We start from the raw sequence: 18,886 nt of genomic DNA, 5'->3' as shown, positions 1-18,886 counted from the left end.
CTCATAGTCCGGGAGTCGCAGGTGACACGTTTCTGGCAGTAATAGAAAATGAAATGTTCCATGGATGAATGCAAGAACAAAAGCAAGCTTGTGACTTTACTACTTATAAGCTGCTATGCAATTGAAGAATTCAGGTTTATGGGTCCTTTACTTGGGACCAGTATAACACCCAGACGCTTTACCAGCTTATAAAATAAATGACTGTAGAGAAATTATCAGCTAACATAAAACAAATTAAGGTGCAATTATCACCTATCGAAGTTTATTTGGGAATGAATTCATTACAGCTGTCTCAATGTTTTGGTTTTTATTCATAACAATAAACATTCATTTCCTGGAGAAATGGTTCCAAGAATCAAGGTCATTGCTTTTACCAAAAAAGATTTTTTCTGTCCTATCACTAGGAAAACGGCAACTTCTTATTTACCGTATTTTTCGGCGTATAAGACGCTCCGGCCTATAAGACGCACCCAACACACACACACACACACACACACATATATACATACATATATACACACACACTTAGCCATCCCTATATTATTCACAGGCCCTATCGGCTTTCTTCTCCCTTTCCTGCTTTCAGTCATCTTGACATTGCCTGTGCCTTTCTATAATAATGTCCTACCTGATCACAAATTTTCATACAGGAACTTTAGTTCTGCTATAAGTACCACACATGAAATCGTGTGATAACCTAACCACACCACTACAACTAGATTGTGCCATCACGGGGTTGGACAGCAGTGTTTCACTTGCCTATTTTCAGTTTATAGAGGGGACCTTTCAATGGGAACAAGATTAGGATTTTGTCATCGAGGTATAGGTAAAGTGTTGAAGTCATTTGTTGAATCATTCCTGATCATGGTCCACAACACAGTAAATTTTTTTTTTTTTTTTTAACATATTAGCTCACCCCAATTATGCAAAATGAATTGCTGATATGATTAGGAATTATCGGTCTTGCAGCAGTTGTAAAGTTAAGAAGTAAACCAGGCCAAGGGCCAACAAAGCATCAACACTTTTCTACTATTCGTCACAGACATGATAAAGGTTTGGTATTGATGAATAATGTTATTTTTTGCATATACAACAAAGTAAATTAAAACCTTTGTTGCATTGCCATAACAAATGATTGAGACAGGATGCGTGAAAATTTAAAAGACATCTTCAGAAAAACCTAAGCTGGATAGCTCCCTAGAGACCAACTACATCGTTATGAGAAGCTTGCAGATTCTCATATTTAAAAGGCTGATAATACAAATCACTGCATGAGGCCAAATGTCAATGTGGGTGATTATTGTGCTGAATCTGTGGAAACTTTCCACCTACAAAGTATGTAGGAATGCTTTTTAAGAGCTCAGATAACTCCCATAAAATAGTTCTCAGGCGCCAATATTTTTATTAAACAGTATTAAAATAGCTCCAACATATTACACAGCACTATATATTACATAGGGGCTGCAAATGGGACACAAGAGGAGAGGACCTTGCCTAGAGAATCACAACTCTGACATGGGGCCTGGTGCTATGAAGAACTCCTAGGACATGTATGGCTAGGCTTGTAGGCATGGCTTGAAGGGAAGTCTGCTTGGATTTTGCAATTCCTGGTTCCTCCCTCTCGTTTTTTAAGAAAAGGTTGTCAGTATGGCACAAAGCCCATTTCATTGCATGTCTGGGTCTATGTAATGAAGACTGTTCACAGCTGGTGGGGGTAGCAAAGTGCTGTACATAACATCATAAAACTGTCACAAGCCTGGCTCCGGAGAGTTCTGCCAATGTCAAAATACCTTCCTGGGTACATGTCAGGTTGGAGCAGTTTTTTTTAACATGGGTAAATCCTATAAAATAGCAGGGGTTCCCTAAGATGTGACACCTAAATGGTGGTCTTTGGAAGAATGTGACCCTTACAGATACCCAAATAGCTCAATTCTTAAAGAACCCCCTGGAAACCTCTGGATGAGAAACACTGTTGTAGAGGAAAGTGAATTCCTATGTAGATTGTCCTAACACACGTCATGCTGAACCTCCATACTTGAAGGCGCTAAACTCCATTGGAAGAAGGAGGCTATTAGCAATACAAGAAGCATTCTTTTCAGCACACTTATAACATGGGGGAACCCTTGAAAATACTTTAAGGTCTCTCAGGGAACCCCGGCTATAATTACTATATCCACAGCATATTAATGTCAAGAATGGCAGATCTATATCCTGCCGTGGCAGCTTTGTAAATCAAGCCAAAAGGGGGATGATGTGGACATCTGCCATATCCAAAATGTGTCATAGGGGTTTGCTAGACCACAGAAGTAATATCTAACATCTGACTGGTGTTTCTGGAGTTTTGGATAATAAATGCTCAAAATAGTCAGGTAAAGCATTTGTGTACACCGTTTGCTTCTACTGAATTATTATGCATTAGGAATTTTAGGATGGATCTGGAAAAAACCTTAATAGTCAATGATATGGGCTAAATTCTGCACCGATTGCGTGATAAGTGTTCTGCTAAAACAAAGTAATACAAAGAATGATAGCATTATAATTTTTTGACACAACATGCAGATGAAAAAATAAAACCACCACATAAGATTTTTCTTTTTATTGTCAAAGTTTTAAATGGAATGGTAATTCAATACAGCATGCCACCGGTAAAGTTGTGACAAAAGCTCTTTTCCATAAAGGTTACATTTATTTCCTGTATCTTACATAGAGAAGGTTGTGTGTTATTCAAGATTTAATTCTTCCTTTTATACTTACGTGTGTAACAATCCACTCATTCGCCAAACACTCAAATTTCCACCAGGTAAAGTCAAAAGGGATTATCCAATGTATACAACAAAAGCTACATATACACAGGGAAGGAATCCGCTCTGCTGAATATATAGCAAATATATATGTGCAAAAGCCAGTTTGGTAAAACCTGGAAATTGTTTTTTTTCTTATGTGAAAGGATGACCTTCATAGGGGCACGTTCTAAAACAAATTAATTGGTTATGGGTCTGGTAAACAGAGCTCATCCTAATCTGCTATCAGGCCTCATGTACAGAAACTCTGAAAGGGAAAAGCCTTGCAAATCGTGTGCCAGAGAACTGGCAGAGACTGGACTTTGTATTCCATAATAAAAAAAAAAATCTGATTGTTTTGGGCAACAAGTATTTCCCTTCAGACAATTTAATTTGTATACACAAGGCCTATAGTATGGAAATGCCAGGTTATGAGCTTTGTTTTCACACATCAAAAGCTTGACCAACTTGCTGCTCTTTAGTTTTGCCAGTTACAAAACCAACAATCCCAGCATGCCTTGCCAGTACAGAAGGAACACAAGCTGTTCAAGTCTGATCTTCAAGTCCAACATTGGTCTGTCCATGCCCAACACAGAACCACAACAAGAACATGTGGCTTCTTGAAAAACAAAAAAAAAAAAAAATTGGAACCACATTCTTAAACCAGCAAGTAAAGGCTTAAAATTGAATACTTAAAATGTGGCTTTCGTGTAGGGTATGTGCACAGGGACGTCTTCAGTCTCATCCACGTTTAACCCAATTAAAGTGGTGCACAGACCGGCTTGTCTGTCTAACCATTTAGTATTGGCATCACTTTGGTTTACCTTCCTATTTCCAAAATAAAACACAATATGGTTTCATCTCCTGCCGCTTTTCGTCTTGACATAAGTCACTAGGAGTCTGTTAGAAAATGCGGGTTCCATGTTCTGTGTTGTCCATCTCTTCCCCATTTTGTGCAATGGCTGCTATGAGGCAAACAGTCTGAAAACAAAAGTAAGACTGAATAAAACTGCAAATATTGCTTAAAAAGTAGGAATAAAATAGATCAAAGACTGAGGGAAATAACTAAAGCCACAGGGAAATATCCTGCGTGTAGCAGTCATTTCAATGGCTTCCTTAACGTCTGAGTGCACATAGCCTTACTGGTAAATAGCGGCTTGGTGCAGCGCCGCTAATGTAACCACCGATGGTGCTCTCACAGCATGGGCAGATAAGCTCGAGGACCCTGTAGGTTTTACAGGCCAAATAAAAACATTTGATATAACCAGTTCCTCAGAGGAAAAAAATAATAATTCTAACAAAGTTCAGAACAGCAGCTGGCAGTGGATATAATCCGAGCGATTTTCCAGCTGAAGAATGCACCACCAGTATATAGCAGAGGATTCAAGTCTTCTCACAATCCATGGCATCTTTAAGACTGCATATTCCACTTGACACATTCTCTCCCGTTCCTGCTTGTCTAGATTTCACCTAGATACAGAATCTTTTTGATGGTACCGTCACAGCTCCTGCTGAATATCAGCAAAAAACAAACACAAAAAGGAAAAGAAAACAAAATGGAGGACAATTGAGCATCTGCAGCCACAGTTATTTGAGAGAATGCATGAAATTGTCCAGGCTGAATTCTGAGTCGTACTGCTCTTGGTTCCACAGTTCTCCAAGGTTGTCAAGGATTGATTTAATCGAAGACTTTCCTCCGGCTTCAGATGACTCCATCTTATCATTCTTACCACCCTGAGAAACATTAGGAGATGGGGTTACATCACAATGAATATTCCACAAGCAGACAGCAAGAACATTAAAGACCAACTTAAAGCAAACCTATCATGAGATAAATGGGGGCTGCAACCGATTACCTGTTGAAAACCCTGCATACCTGTAAGTGCTCAAGCAAATCACACTTATTCTTCCTATATTTCCTACTAGGATATCTGACCTAGGATAAGAATGTGCTTGTAATGCACAACACCAGACAGGCCCTGGTGTGCTTTGGGTCAGTATTCCACAAATACGTGAAGAATAATAGATGCTGAACCCTGAAGTATCCATCTGCAAAACTATGCCAGGAATAGCAGCTCCTTATTCCTCAATGGAACCTTTTGAATCAAAAACAAATCACATAATATACTTAAGTTGACCCTATACCAGTTTTAGGATTTCAGATTTTACTTCTGAAGAAAAAAAAAAAATGAAAACTATGGTTCAATAATGTCAACGTGGCTGTATTATTTTTATTGAGGGTGGTCTGCTTGTGAGAAGAGCAACCCTGAATGTCCCAGAATGTAAAAGCTGTGAAACCTCAGTAAAGGGCTCATTCCAAATAGGATGTTGTGCACAGATTACCACCACCATGCTGTCTTAAAAACAAGCTTCTTAAATGGAGTTTCAGTAGGCCATTAATCCCCATACTTTCTCTATATACTCCATTGATGTCTTTGATGGTGACATGCACACAAACATTTAAAGTACTTAAATAAAAAAATTCAACTACACGTTTTATTAATATTGGGGGGGGGGGGGGGGGGGAATCATCAAGTTTCCTTGTTAGTACAACCCATCAACATAGACCTTACCTTGTCCAGGGTGAACAGATCAAGCAGCTGGTCAGTGCCCATACTCTGCAGGCTGGCATTCTCCTGACTTATCACCGTGTTGGCAATGCTCATCTTGAACTTCTGCAGGCCCATAATCTTCTCCTCCAGTGTTCCTCTTGTTATCAGCCGATAAACATTGACTACTCGTTTCTAAAACAGATACGTGAACAATTTAGGTATTCATTTTTAAGATTACTTTTTACTCATCATTTTACTGTGACTTAAAGGAACAATGTATTTTATGCTGCAATTTACACACATACAAAACAGTGACAGAACTGGAAAGGAAAGGTTTCAAGATGTAAGATGGCTTTCCCACCAGAACTAACTTCTTAATCATTTCTGTCATCTGAAGACCCATCCACTGATGCCCCAACATAAATTCCTCACTATACAGCAGTCTACAGAACCATCTCCTAGCTGATCCTTACATAGATGATTCAGTCCAGCATGTTAGTGGACCTTTCAGTTTTGCGTACCATTCGTTGGCACTGGGATCATAAAGCATCCTACCGTCTTAAAAGTTCCTTCAGTTTTTGTCTTAACACTGTGTACACCGCTTTCTCCTCCATGTGTATGCGGATTTATGTTAAAGAACCAAGGGGGGGTCAGATCAGCTGGGAAATCGATATGCAATGTGTTCTGTGGCTTTTTGGTACAGCGCTCATTCCTTCTTACCTTTGCTTTATTATACATGCCTTTAGTACAGCATCATTTAAAGTTTTATTTACAGCAGACACTATGGAAAACTATTAAGTCAGGGCACAGACTTCACTGCTAACCCCAACATATCCATTACTACTAAACCCAGAAGGGAAGCCCCAACCCACTGTAAAGCATTAAGCTACGTTTTTGTTTTATGGCCTCACTTCTCGTACATCCAACCAAAAATACACTCCATTTTCTTGATAGCTTGATGTACACTTCAATACGTGAAATCAATACTGGTTGTACATACCTGTCCAATACGATGTGCTCTGTCCATAGCCTGGAGATCTCTCATTGGGTTCCAGTCATGTTCCACAAACACTACCGTATCAGCTCCAGTCAGGTTGAGACCCAGACCGCCCACATGAGTGGTCAGCAGTAGAACATCTATGGAGGGGTCATTATTAAACCTGAAAACCCAAAAAGAGAAAAGCCGTATGACAGTCTGTTTTTTGCTAAGCATCCAATATGATCATTTTAGCTTTAGGCCATTTCCATCAATTTAGAGTAGAACAAAAACACCTACACTACTCAACCCTGCAGTCTCAAAAATAAAAAGAAGAATCAAGGACCCAGTAACAAACTAAAACATGCCGCCCTGAATTATTTTCTCTGTACCTCTCAAAAACGTAACACAAACCTTCTGTATCTGATGTGGTATCTGGCACCAAGAGATCCTTTTATGTCACGGTGCTTCTGCCAGCCGGCCTTCTTTCCATAATACATTAGAACACCCCGGTTTTTCGACAATACAATTTTGAAGCCCCTATGCCCATTGTGGGCACTTTTGGCAGTGTACAGGGACCACCACGAGCACTCAGCCTGCTGCTACCCAGCTCTAAAAACATAAGGTTGCCATGCAATGTGTGTACTGAAATCGCTCTCATAGCCAAGGTTAAGTTTTTCAGTCATTTGTGAAGCATTTTGTGCGATCAGACCAGATGGGTACTAGTCTTCCTCCCAAGGTCACCAAATAAGGACAATAAGCAGATACTGATCTGTTCTGCCTTATAGTTTGGAGGTTCCAAGTTTTATGCGTTCTTTGGATTAATGCCAAATGCTGTACAAATAGACCAAATAGGGGGGAGTATCTACCTCTACTATACCCCAGCAAAAAAAATGTTTTTCTTATCTGTAAGAATGTTCATGACAGAAGCCCAATTGCTATTATGTAACCAGATTCAACATTTACAAAGCACATATGTTGAAGGGCAATAGGTCGTCCTTAACTCACCTAGACACTATGGAATGTCTTTGGCCAGCTGGTATACTTCCATCCAGCCGCATGTATGTAACAGACGGAAGGTGAGGCTTCAGAAGGTCATGTTCCACTATATCCAGCATGCTCTTTAGCTGACAGAAGATCAATATTCTGTGTTGGGCAACAACAGCCTCAGTGCCACTCTCTGGGGTGCCAGCATTACCCATACCACAATCCAACAGCAGCTGCCAAATGAAAGCAAACAGACCATTTTGTTCATTGAAAAATTTGTAAAACTATAAAATTCCACTGAACATACATAAATGCTTTAAAAGCGGGTTTGTGATGTGAAGGTCGTCTTGCTGACCAAAATGTAAAAGTTTTAATAAAGTAAAATTAAAGTAAATTAAGATAGCTGTGGTCACAGACCAGTCTGTCCTGTACATGAGGACTGAAGGCCTGACCACTGGGTAGCAGGGTATAAAGAAATAAGTCATAAAAATTGTAATTTTTCCCCCTAGACGTACTGAAAGTGTGTGGGGAAGGTGGGGGGTGGCGCAAGTCCAGCGAGGTAGCTCAGCTTTATTTAGGTCACAGATACGCCAACAACAGCTATCTTTTCAGCAGTGAACTTTGCAGTATAAGGTGTGCTACAAAGTTTTTCATGTTGGCAATTGCTTACTGTATGTAAACAGACTGGTATGCTTCAAGCACACAATGTCCTGCAAGTAAAGCTATCTCTCCTGTGTATACTGATAACTCTTTTGTAATGACATTGTCCTTACTGTCAAATGTGTCCCTGACCTCATGTTTGGAAGCAGAGCAATGAGTGATGTGTTCCCAATTTAATTTCATCACTGAAGTTCTATTGATTGGAATTACACTAGAGCCAAAGCTTCAAGAGCGTTGCTGGATCCTACATTAATCCAGTCTGCAATTATGGATTTTAAAAGCCTTCCCCAATCTGCTCATCATGCCAAATGCTCTATATCACATCAGCAGCAGTCCGCTGCCAGAACCTGACAAGTAATGTCAAATAGGGGAAACCAGCACTGGACATACTTGTTTTAAAGCCGATAGCTTGGGGGCGTGCTGAATATCCCGCAGAGAAGAATTCTGGGTAGAAAGTAGCTCTGTGATCTTCTTGTATTCTGGGTGTTGAGCTGTAAGAACCAAAGCCGGATGGTTGCATAGCTTACGCAAGTATTGCAGTGCCTAATGGGAATAAAATAGTTAAGACAAAAATAGTTAAAAGCAGATATCTTTCGTAAAAAGTCAGTTCACACCGTTTTACTGAAATCACAGCAATACAACATGCTTGGAGTCTGGAGAATCCCACATGCAGCTTAGTGATGCACACATACATATGGCCCCAATATTTGTGTATAACAGTATCCTTGGGAATCAACAGAAAGAAATTATATTAGAAAATATTAAAACATATACCTGGAAGACATGTCCTGTAGCTTTCAGCTTCGGCCTCTCACTTTCTTCAGAAAGAGCACTCATGGAGACAGTTTCATCAACATCAGTTTTGGCACGAGATTTAGCAAAATCTTCATATAATTGCACCTGAAAACAAGTGCAAAACCAACCTATTACTCAGGCACCGCTCAAGTTACAAGAAAAGGCTACCATTGACATCAAATAACTTTTTAAGCATTAGCAAAAAGAGGCATTCTTCAGAAAGTGGTCATCAATGGCAGCTGCTCTAGGTCTTTATAACACGTTTCTACACCAAGGAGAATTTGTTATCCAATTGGTCTGCGCAGGCTAATAAAGCACAGACTGCTGAAAATTTAATAATTTTACTTTGTGTTGGTAGGGTTCAGTCTACAAAGATTCCCTGAATTATTGAACATTCACACTTGGGAATGCATGTGTGGATAAGACTAGGAAGTCCAATTACAGCCAGTTACTAATTTTCTTAATAAATGCCTCCAAGGACATCCAGAAGTAGGCTGGGGATACAAACAACCGCTTCTCTCTCCTTTGCCTCTTCTTGGTGGCTTATTATCTACTAAATTTGTAATAATCGTCCTCTTTAACTGGATTCCTTTTTAAATTTTTGCCCCCACTAACAACTAAAACCAATGAGGTTACGGACCTGTAACGGACTCAGTGAGCAGTAATAGTCTTGTATAATCTTAGGTGGGAGATCTTGCAATACATCTTCTTTCATTCGGCGGAGTAAAAATGGTAAAACCTGACGATGTAACGCCTCCATCGCAAGAACTCCTGTGAAAATGTAATCACAGGTATTAATGTGTAGGAAAAAAAAGCTGCACAAGTCTTAAAACACAATCTAAAATAAAACCAAGCTGGAAACTGGTATGCTGGGAAATTTTTGTACATGTTGGTGCCTTATGGCATTGGTACATCATTACAATATAGGTAAAAATCCAGGTCTGCTCAAGGTAAAGAGCACAAAGGACTTACAAATGAATAAGAATGACTGGACATAGTTTTAAATAATGATTCGGTGTTACTCTTACCAGCTTCCTGTTCACGAGACGAGCTCCGAGCATCCCTGCTAGCCAAAATAGGCTTCCCGTATCTAGCAGCAAACTGCCGTTCTGTGCCTAGAAAACCAGGCATGAGGAAGTCAAACAATGACCACAGCTCCAAAACATTGTTCTGGGAAAAGAAAAAGGATAAATTCAAACATGGTTCAGTGAATGCAATATGGACCAATTAGATCTAGTATTTTAGCTTAAATACTACAGAGATACTAGATACAGTATTTAAGCTGTAGTGTTTAGTCCTAAGAACACTACATCTTAGCGGTTATGTGCCGAGATAACCAGAGCCACAGCACAAAGTAATGTATGGTAGTACACTTCAGCCATACCATTTGTCAGGACAGGATAAGAAAAGAATGTGTTGGCGAATGGGGAGACACCTAAGGAGGTAACTTTTTGCTTTACAATAAATGTGTTTGTAGTTGTAAGATTTGGATAAAAGTAGCTGGAGAACTGGTGAGAGCCAACATGTAACCAAAATGAGCTGTCCATTTATTACATACCTGTATTGGTGTTCCAGAAAGGATAATTCTGTAATTTGCTGTTATCTGCTTCACTGCTTTGGATAATTTTGTCTTGCCGTTTTTAATAACATGGCCTTCATCCAATATACAGTAATTAAATTTCATACTTCTGTAAGAAAAAATTAAGTTACAGTACACAAGGTGTCCATGTAGAAAGATATTTGAATTTCAATAGTGACATTAAAGAAAAGGGTGAATGATTTATGAGTATAATGTGTTAAGTACAAGGAACATGGAAGTTACCAAGAGTAAATAACACTGATCACCCAAAACATTAAAAACCCAGACGGGTTAACCGAATAGTGATGTAGATCGTCGGAGAGGTGGGAAAGAGATATCAGCAACATGAACTATGGGGAGGGGTGGCAATGGAACTTAAAGGAACCTGCTGTCCTGTAGTATTTGGCACAGGGATCTTGACACATTCAGAGATCTTATGGAGTCCATGCTGCAACTGGTTAGAGCTGTTCTGGCAACTTCCAAGCAGATGGTTTAAAGGTTCTGGCGATCAATGTAAGTACTTTGTTTACACCCAGAACAGTAGTCCTCGGTGTTAGCCCATCAGCTACTTGCCACGCAACAACATGCTTAAGTTGTCACAAAGCCAAAACAGAAGCCTACATAGTTTTTTGTATGCACTTCATGATGAACACCAATGCTTTGCAAAACGGGTGCGCTAGTGGTGTCCGGCTTTACCACAAGTTCCACCTAAAGCAGAAATACTGTAGATACATTTGGATAGAAGAGGGAATGTTGGAATCCCTGTCAGATTTTAAACACCTATTTTATTTTGCACTGGAACACTTCAAAGAAGAAATCACACATCCGATATCGGACAGATTCCAACCCCTCCCCACCCTAAATGAAAAAGACAAACCTTAGAACTTGTCAATTGGGTAGAAGAGACTAGCATTGTGTTGGTAACACCCATTGGAGTATAGATTATCCATTCCAAGAATCTTTAGAGACGCATGAAAGTAGTTTTAAAGAAAACTGGGGATAAGTTGAGGCACTGGTGGTGGTCTGTAATACACACATTTTTTTCCCCCTCACTTTGAACTAAACATTGTTTTGATCAACTTTTGCAGTTTTGGACAAACAGATCCTTCCGATTCCATATCATCACCAAGACTAAAACACCGCCAACAGGTACACAGGGTGGGCATTTAGGACGGTTTCATTTTAGTGTTAATCAAGTCATCATGGAAACCACAATATCACGGCTACAATTAATTCTGCATACTTCAACAAACATTCTGCATTGTGTTGGAAAATAATATATAAATGGAAAGCTGGTGTATAATATATTAGGACATGATAGCCCCAGAATGTTTCTTTGCAAACCAAGTCGTTTAAGCTGGAATTCTACATTAAATGAATACTTAGACGATGGCAATGAATACTAGAAAGCTAAAAACATGGGAGACTCCTGGCTCTCTATGTCATGTTCTTAGATCAGCATAACAGGTGAAGGACATTCTGTGGACACATTTACAACGAATGAGGACAGCATAGAAACCTTTGGTAAAGGGGAAATTTAACACAAACCTGAAGAAGTCAATATCATTCCTCACAACATCGTAAGAGGCCACAACTAGGTTGTGTCGTTTAACCTGGTGCTGTAACCTGTAATACAAACATGTGACTGCTTATTATACAAGAATGTAAAGACACAAAGATCTGAATGCAGAGTTCTGGAAACCAACCCCAGCAGGGCCATACATGCGAGACCTAGTCATTTCATATGGATAATAACCAGTTTCTGCAAATTTTCTTTACATTATAAAGGATCATTTTTATTGGAAGGTGGCTGTAAAAAAATATTCTCTCTTTTTTTTTTTTTTATGTGGACTAAGGAATGATACATTTCCTTTATCTTAAGCTAATGGTTGACAAGGGTGGGCTGTAGTGCAGATAGATTTGCCTGTCCCACACTGACCTGCGGGATTAGTGTTTGTATACTTGCCTTGCTCGCTCTGTGGGTGGTCCGGTATAATGTAATGGATTGAGATATTCTTTAGGACAAAATTTTCCAACTTCATCCACCCAATGGCCTGTCAGCGTCGGTGGGCACACCACCAGAGATGGAAGAGGTATGCAGTCTGCAGATTTACTTCTGTTATACTCCTGAGATCTGGTATGGCAAAAAAAAAACAAGGTTTAAGTTCAAGGTCATAAACCAACGAACTACATAAGTATACAAATGTTTATGTCGCACCTGTTACAATGGTCCCCTGCTAGAATACATATAGACTGTAGGGTCTTCCCAAGTCCCATATCATCACACAAGATGCCATGTAATTTATACTTGTTTAAAAAGGCCAACCAATTGACTCCATCCTACAAGAAAGCAAAAGTCAAATAGTGCCAACAAATAACATTATACTACAGTTTTAGTATAGGTAAAAAGAAAAGAAAAGCAAAAAAAGGATAAAATTATTGAAAAAGGTTCAGTAAGTTCAATATGTTCTGATGCCCATCAATTTTTTTTCTATTACTAAACTGGAGACAACAGTTTTCCAGCTTTGTGTCATCAGGACAAATCTCAGGTAAGTAGAATTACAGAAATGTATTAAAAAAACAACACACACACACACACACTTTAGTTGTTTTCCTTGGCAACATTCCTACACATTTTGTTTCTACAATAACATGCTGAATTTAAACTGAATTTGTAGTGGCCTTTTTACAGCCCTACATGGACTTACATTAACTTAAAAATAAACTCATATTTAAAAATTATGCATATTTATTGATTTGCATCAGCCTATTGTTTTTCAGATTTGTATTTCTGCCCATGTATTCGTTAGATTTCCCCAGCATAAAGACCTGAATTTCTTCTACTGCAGAATTACAAGGTTTTATCCCCAAACCCCATACTGACTGGATAGTGAATAATAAGAAGCGAACCGACTAGTCTATCTGCTTCTCCCAATAATTTGCAAGGTCCATGTTCAGGCTCTCCTATTTCTCCCAGTGACTGTCCTATAATTGCTACTGGCAAAAGGTAAGGCTAAGGATTGCCAGGTATGGAAAGCTGTGTAAACAGAAGCACAAATGTGAGAAAACCCGATCTTTAGCCATAACACTCTGTTAAAATAAAGGAGCTGCAAAATTATTAACATGAAATTGCAGCTATAAAAAACAGGGTTTAGGCTGCCATAGAAACATTTTGCAACAATCACAAACTGCAGCTGTACCCAAGTCATAACCTACAAAATAGGAGCATGTGCTGTACATCCTGCATATTCTATATATAGCAAATTAAAGACGGACAATCCTTAACAGAAAAAAAAAAAAATGGTTCTATGAGTAAAAGATTGGCCGGCATTTCTAGAGCTGTGATGTGAAAGACACAGAACATGCCAGGGTTGCTAGTAGTGAAACTCCCGGAGGCAGTATGATGGTTCTTGGCACATTACCTGCTGATATTTCCTGAGCTCAGCTTTTATTGGAACAGGAATTGTATAATTTTCCAATTTCTTTCCGTCAAGCAGCTGCTCCAAGAAGTTGCGCTCTCTGGCTTTTAGTTTAATTAGCTCATCTGACATATTGGGTGGATCTGGGATACCAGCCTAAAAACCGACAACAAAAGTGATACAGCAGCTTAAAGTGAAATTAAATTTGGTCACAATGCAGTAGAATTTGGAACACTACCCAGTGAAAGCTTTATTAAGGAAGTTCAAACTCATTAACAATCAAAACTTTATGGGAAAAAAAAAAAAAATAAAAAAAATTATTCCTCCGTGCATGTGGCTAAGCAGCAATTTCTTTAATTGGTTAAAACAAACACTGAACCCGAACTCCCGTTTTATACATTCGGTTTTTAACAGGACAATACTGAACTTTAATTTTTCACACTTTATGGCATCTCCAGCTGAACTGGCTTTATTAATAATAATTAAAAAAAAGTTTATATTGAAAAAAATTTATATTGAATTAAACTAGACCTCTAGTCAGGTTTTAATGGTCATTTGTGACCAGATAAGATTTTATCATCAGGTCCCCCCGGAGGGCCAAGAACAAAAACCAGAAATTTTATTCTTCAATAAATTAGGCTAAACATCCACTAATATTGTTACAGTTTGAAATATCATATCTTACATTAAACAAGAGTCTCAAATACTGAAGTTCATCAGAATGAACACCATATTGCACAGAAAATCTTTACTCACCTCAAGGGGCATTAGCCTGATGAGAGTTGCAAAACATTGCGTTGCCATAAAGCGCACACTGTCCGTTTGGTCACTCATTCTACCCAATACTGGCACAACCAGCAGAACAATGTATGGTACGATACCGACGTCAAGCTGCTCCATTACGCCTTTGCATTGTACAATTAAGGCTCAATCATAGAACGCAGATATTGGTAGCATTTCAAACTTTTTTTTAGGCTAGCAGAATTGTTAATATATAAAAAAAAACACATCACAAATTTGCTATAATGCAAAACAAAGTAAAAATCAAATTATATATTCATGTGCGATTAATTAAGGGGGGGGGGGGGGGGAGAGAGTAAATGAGGGAAAGCTTTAAATAAGAGCAAAATACCAAAAGCAGACAAGTACAAAGGATACAGGCCAGAGCTTCAATGGCCCCCTCCTGCTTTGTGTTATCGTCAATGGCACCTAGCCAAGGTAAAACTTTCTCCAAAAAGACATTCATAGTTTCCATGGTAGCAATCCGGCTCATAACTCCTACACATCGAGATGCCATGTGCCTTACTGCAGTGTATGGATGTTGGAGACACAAGAACAGATGAGGAAGATGTTGAAGCAGCTGGGGAAAAAAAAAATAAATAATAAAAAAAAAAAAAAACACATTGGGTTTAATAACTGCACAAAAATCTTTATTCCTAATCGCCCAATTCACAGCCTGCCTGAGCTAACTTGTAAATTTTGGTGCCTATTTGTCAAAAAAGAACAAGGCGATTTAGAATGCGTTTTAAACATTTCATACTTTAAAGGTTGCAGTTGTAACAACCTAGTAACACTAAAGTGGCAGTTACCTCTTCACTGTTTTGGGGAGGTTACCGCAGTAATGCCATCAGGCTTTTGATAAACTGAGATCTATGCATAAAAGTTGGTGTGCTCTTCAATATAAAAAAGTGTGGGAAAGCTGCTCCTTATTTTAAAACAAATTGATAATAAGGATAATTAATTATTACTAACAGTAAAATGAAGCAGCTCCATTGAAATTTTTATCAGGGGGTCGCAATACATACTTAAGGCCTTTACAATTGTGCACAAAATGGATTACCAGAGAATGAAGTTTGGAATCCATGGAAGCAGCTGTAACTTCGAATACTTGGAGGCTGCTGACCAGCTCCTGTGCATGATCATCTCCTTTTTCTAGTAAGAGCTTCCCATCTAAAACAAATAAAAAATTATAAATTTAACATAAAACCAAAAAAAGTACTATAGGTAAATTATTTTTTTATAGCTAGGCAGTTTTATAATTAGAAAAGAAGTCCATTGTGTTTGTAATTCCCTTAAGCATTACCTAATTTCACATGCTGAAGTGTAGCAATCACAATACAAGGGGGTTTAACAAAAATACTTCCATCCCCATGCCTCTCATAATAACCATACACACCTAAGGTCCATCCCTGCAACATGTCATCACTGGTAAGCTGTGTGGACACAGGTAAAGGGTGGGGTGGCCACTACACAAATTTCCAATAATAGCTTTAATTATAGCAGATACCAATGACTTTCTTCCTCTGGTCTTCGGTACCAATGTATCACTAAACCAGGCAGAACGCCTGAATGTCTAAAGGAAAGGTGATTTGCATACGGACCACTAGCTCAGTTTTAAAACCGGAGATTACAGAAGAATGTATCAGAGCTATTTGTTTCTACTTGAATTTCGTTTGCTGCATTCCATTTCAGATCATAGAAAAACAATTCTTAAAAAATTACCAACCCACACTCGATCACCTACCAAAATGGTCAACATTTATATAGTTCCTTAGAGGTCCAACCATCGAGTCCCAGAGATTAGGCAACTCTGTTGGGAGGTCAGCTGCAAAGTGTTTAGCAATCTTGGCCAGGGTGTATTCTGCACCTCTTCTCTGAATTAAGTGTTGTTTCTGAGTCTAGAAATACAATGAAACATGTTACTCATCAATGCTAGCCTTAAACTTCTCACAAATTTCCATTACTTTAAAATTCAGTATTTGACCTTGACCTCCCCTTCACCAAAGAGGTTTTACTTAAGATTTTACCTTTTGTGCAGTTTACAACAGTGGAAACAAAAATAAATGCAAAGATTCACACAATCTTTAAGGGCTTCATTAAAGCAGGTTCCCAAATTCTAAGTACCATCCAGAATCAGTCTAGCTACAAGATACTGCCATATTTTTTAGACATTATATATTATGCTTGTAAAGGTCTAAGCATTTGCTTCCAGAGGAAAGCTTTGAGGCATTTCGATGTTTGGCACATCTGTAGCCAAATTATGACTGCAGTAAATGTAATTGAGAAAAAAAGGTTGAAGTAAACAAGCAGAATTAGTATATAAAGGGGTATATAAAGCCAATGGTCAACGTCACACCAAAATGGTCATAACTTATGTATATTGGACTTATCCTGAAAGCAGCCCCACTAATGTCCTATAATTACGCCCTATTCAATTTCAAAGATGAGGACAAATTCACATCCATACTAGGCAGACAACGATGTAAGGTATGAAATAATGGAAGCCAATCCATACTGAAATTTGCATTGGGCCCACAAATCCTTTAAAAGTCATCAGGGTCAAGATGTTCAGTTTGTGTTAAGCAATATTAGAGGATAACAAATGCAACCCTATAATATTAGGTGCAATTCAAAATTCAAGGGATTAATAATTGAAAGAATAAATAGGTTTGGGTAATGTTATTTTGCTTGCCAAGATTCTACTCATCCACAAGAGGAAAAGGATTTCCATTTTACTCCAGTCAAGTTGTATTTTTCCCTGGCGTATTGCTGTTTAACAGATGTGGTGGGTGAGGAGCACAAAGACCTCACGGCTCTCAGATAAGGATCCCAACATGGTGTAAAAAAATTAATAAAAATATTGCACTATAATCAAATTTCTACATGGTAATTGAAAGATATAAAACAACCTGGAATATCTGATGCAACAGAAAGCTGGGATTTACATGAGCACTGTGCCCACTGGGAGGACAACTCTGCATAATTTCTATTACACTGGGAAGACAGGTTTCAAACTCTCCATATACAGGATTTCACAGATAAACAATAAAATAGGTAGGACAACCAAACTATTTTTTTCCATCTGTATGCCTTAGCCCAGACCTGTGTTCCCTAGATTTCAAGAAAAGGCTCTTACAATGACTACAAAAATCATGTTTTCTTTTACATCCAACAGGGGACAAAAAAATAAAACACGTACCCCGTTTGAGAGGTAGGACAGCACAGCAATTCCTCATTACCAGATCGGCCTAGTAGATTAACTGGGAAGGTGGGATTTCACCAGTCAGTTGCACCAACAATGAGTAGTGAAGCAAGTAGTATAACAATAATGGATGAAACTAAATTTTCAATTTAGAAGTGATAGCAGAGGACTGACTTTGTAGAGCATTAGTAATTTTGAGTACATTTAAATTTATCATCATCTCTGCAGTCAGAGCATAGATGAGCTGGGCAATCTGCAACAGTCTTGAAGAGGACCTATACAGCACGATCATGTAAATTCAAGTGATTTTATGTTATAAGTGTTATCCTGGGCTGCCCTTTAATCCTGCCTCCCCCACCTTTCTCTCCTTCAAGTGTTCAAACCACATGTCGGCCATATCAGACCTGAAGCGTTGTGCCATGGACTCAACCACCATCCCAGCCTTGAATGGGAGAGGTAGGGAACCATTCTTTATGTATGTGGCTCAAAGTCAATTTTAGCCACACAGTTGTTTGATCCGCACTGCAGCCACGTGCAACTCTGGGTACACAAGGTGAAGTTTGCAGCACGCAGCAGCCAGTTTTTTTTGTAATTTTTAAATTATAAAAGTGCATAATGGTACATATTTGCTGTCCCATACACTACTCAGCTTTCTGCTATATCAAGTCTATGTCTAACAGACTTGCATCTACTGTGCACTGGGGATGGAAGATTGAAGCTACAAGAGTAAGGTAAAATATGTGGGAGACCAACCATCCATGCACACAAGTAGTTGTGAACAGACTAAGTTTTTCTACAGTAACTCATATTTGGTAAATAATACTTTTTGCAGCCTGGTTGAAATATGTCTGCCATTTGGTACAATAAAAACTCTCAGCACATACAGATTACAGAATCAGCTTTTCATTTTTATTCATATAAAAGCAACCCAATACACAACAAACTTCACATACCTCATCAGACTCTGGAACCACATGACTACTGCTTCCAGCAGGTAATTCTGCCACTTGAGATCTCACCGCTTTGGGAGCTGGGCCTCGTCTGCTTGTGATTGCAAAAGCAGCTTGTTGGTGTCTGTAGAGTGTAATTATGCCTCTGTGCTTTGTCACTGTGTGGCAAGTCCCCTCTTTTTCAGAATTGGATCCTTTGTAAACAT

General features: G+C 38.8%; 1 protein-coding gene across 2 annotated transcripts in view; it reads right to left on the bottom strand.

Annotated features, from left to right (window-relative positions):
- Positions 1–2,581: 2,581 nt before the first annotated feature.
- Positions 2,582–18,886, bottom strand: part of BTAF1 (B-TFIID TATA-box binding protein associated factor 1) — a 47,334-nt gene continuing 31,029 nt past the window's right edge. For both annotated transcript variants that reach the window (XM_072425063.1, XM_072425062.1), the window contains exons 21-38: positions 18,684–18,874; positions 16,273–16,426; positions 15,589–15,698; positions 14,907–15,108; positions 14,505–14,653; positions 13,752–13,904; positions 12,548–12,669; positions 12,296–12,463; positions 11,878–11,955; positions 10,309–10,438; positions 9,779–9,920; positions 9,391–9,521; positions 8,730–8,855; positions 8,346–8,498; positions 7,317–7,528; positions 6,333–6,492; positions 5,354–5,524; positions 2,582–4,514 (exon numbers count right to left, since the gene is read on the bottom strand). In XM_072425063.1, coding sequence (XP_072281164.1) covers positions 4,368–4,514; positions 5,354–5,524; positions 6,333–6,492; positions 7,317–7,528; positions 8,346–8,498; positions 8,730–8,855; positions 9,391–9,521; positions 9,779–9,920; positions 10,309–10,438; positions 11,878–11,955; positions 12,296–12,463; positions 12,548–12,669; positions 13,752–13,904; positions 14,505–14,653; positions 14,907–15,108; positions 15,589–15,698; positions 16,273–16,426; positions 18,684–18,874 — 2,699 coding nt within the window. In that variant the 3' untranslated portion in view covers positions 2,582–4,367. The remainder of the gene's footprint in view (positions 4,515–5,353; positions 5,525–6,332; positions 6,493–7,316; positions 7,529–8,345; positions 8,499–8,729; positions 8,856–9,390; positions 9,522–9,778; positions 9,921–10,308; positions 10,439–11,877; positions 11,956–12,295; positions 12,464–12,547; positions 12,670–13,751; positions 13,905–14,504; positions 14,654–14,906; positions 15,109–15,588; positions 15,699–16,272; positions 16,427–18,683; positions 18,875–18,886) is intronic.

This window comes from Pyxicephalus adspersus, chromosome 10 (assembly GCF_032062135.1).
Source record: "Pyxicephalus adspersus chromosome 10, UCB_Pads_2.0, whole genome shotgun sequence".
NCBI lineage: Eukaryota > Metazoa > Chordata > Amphibia > Anura > Pyxicephalidae > Pyxicephalus > Pyxicephalus adspersus.
This window is presented reverse-complemented; position numbering and strand designations above follow the sequence as displayed.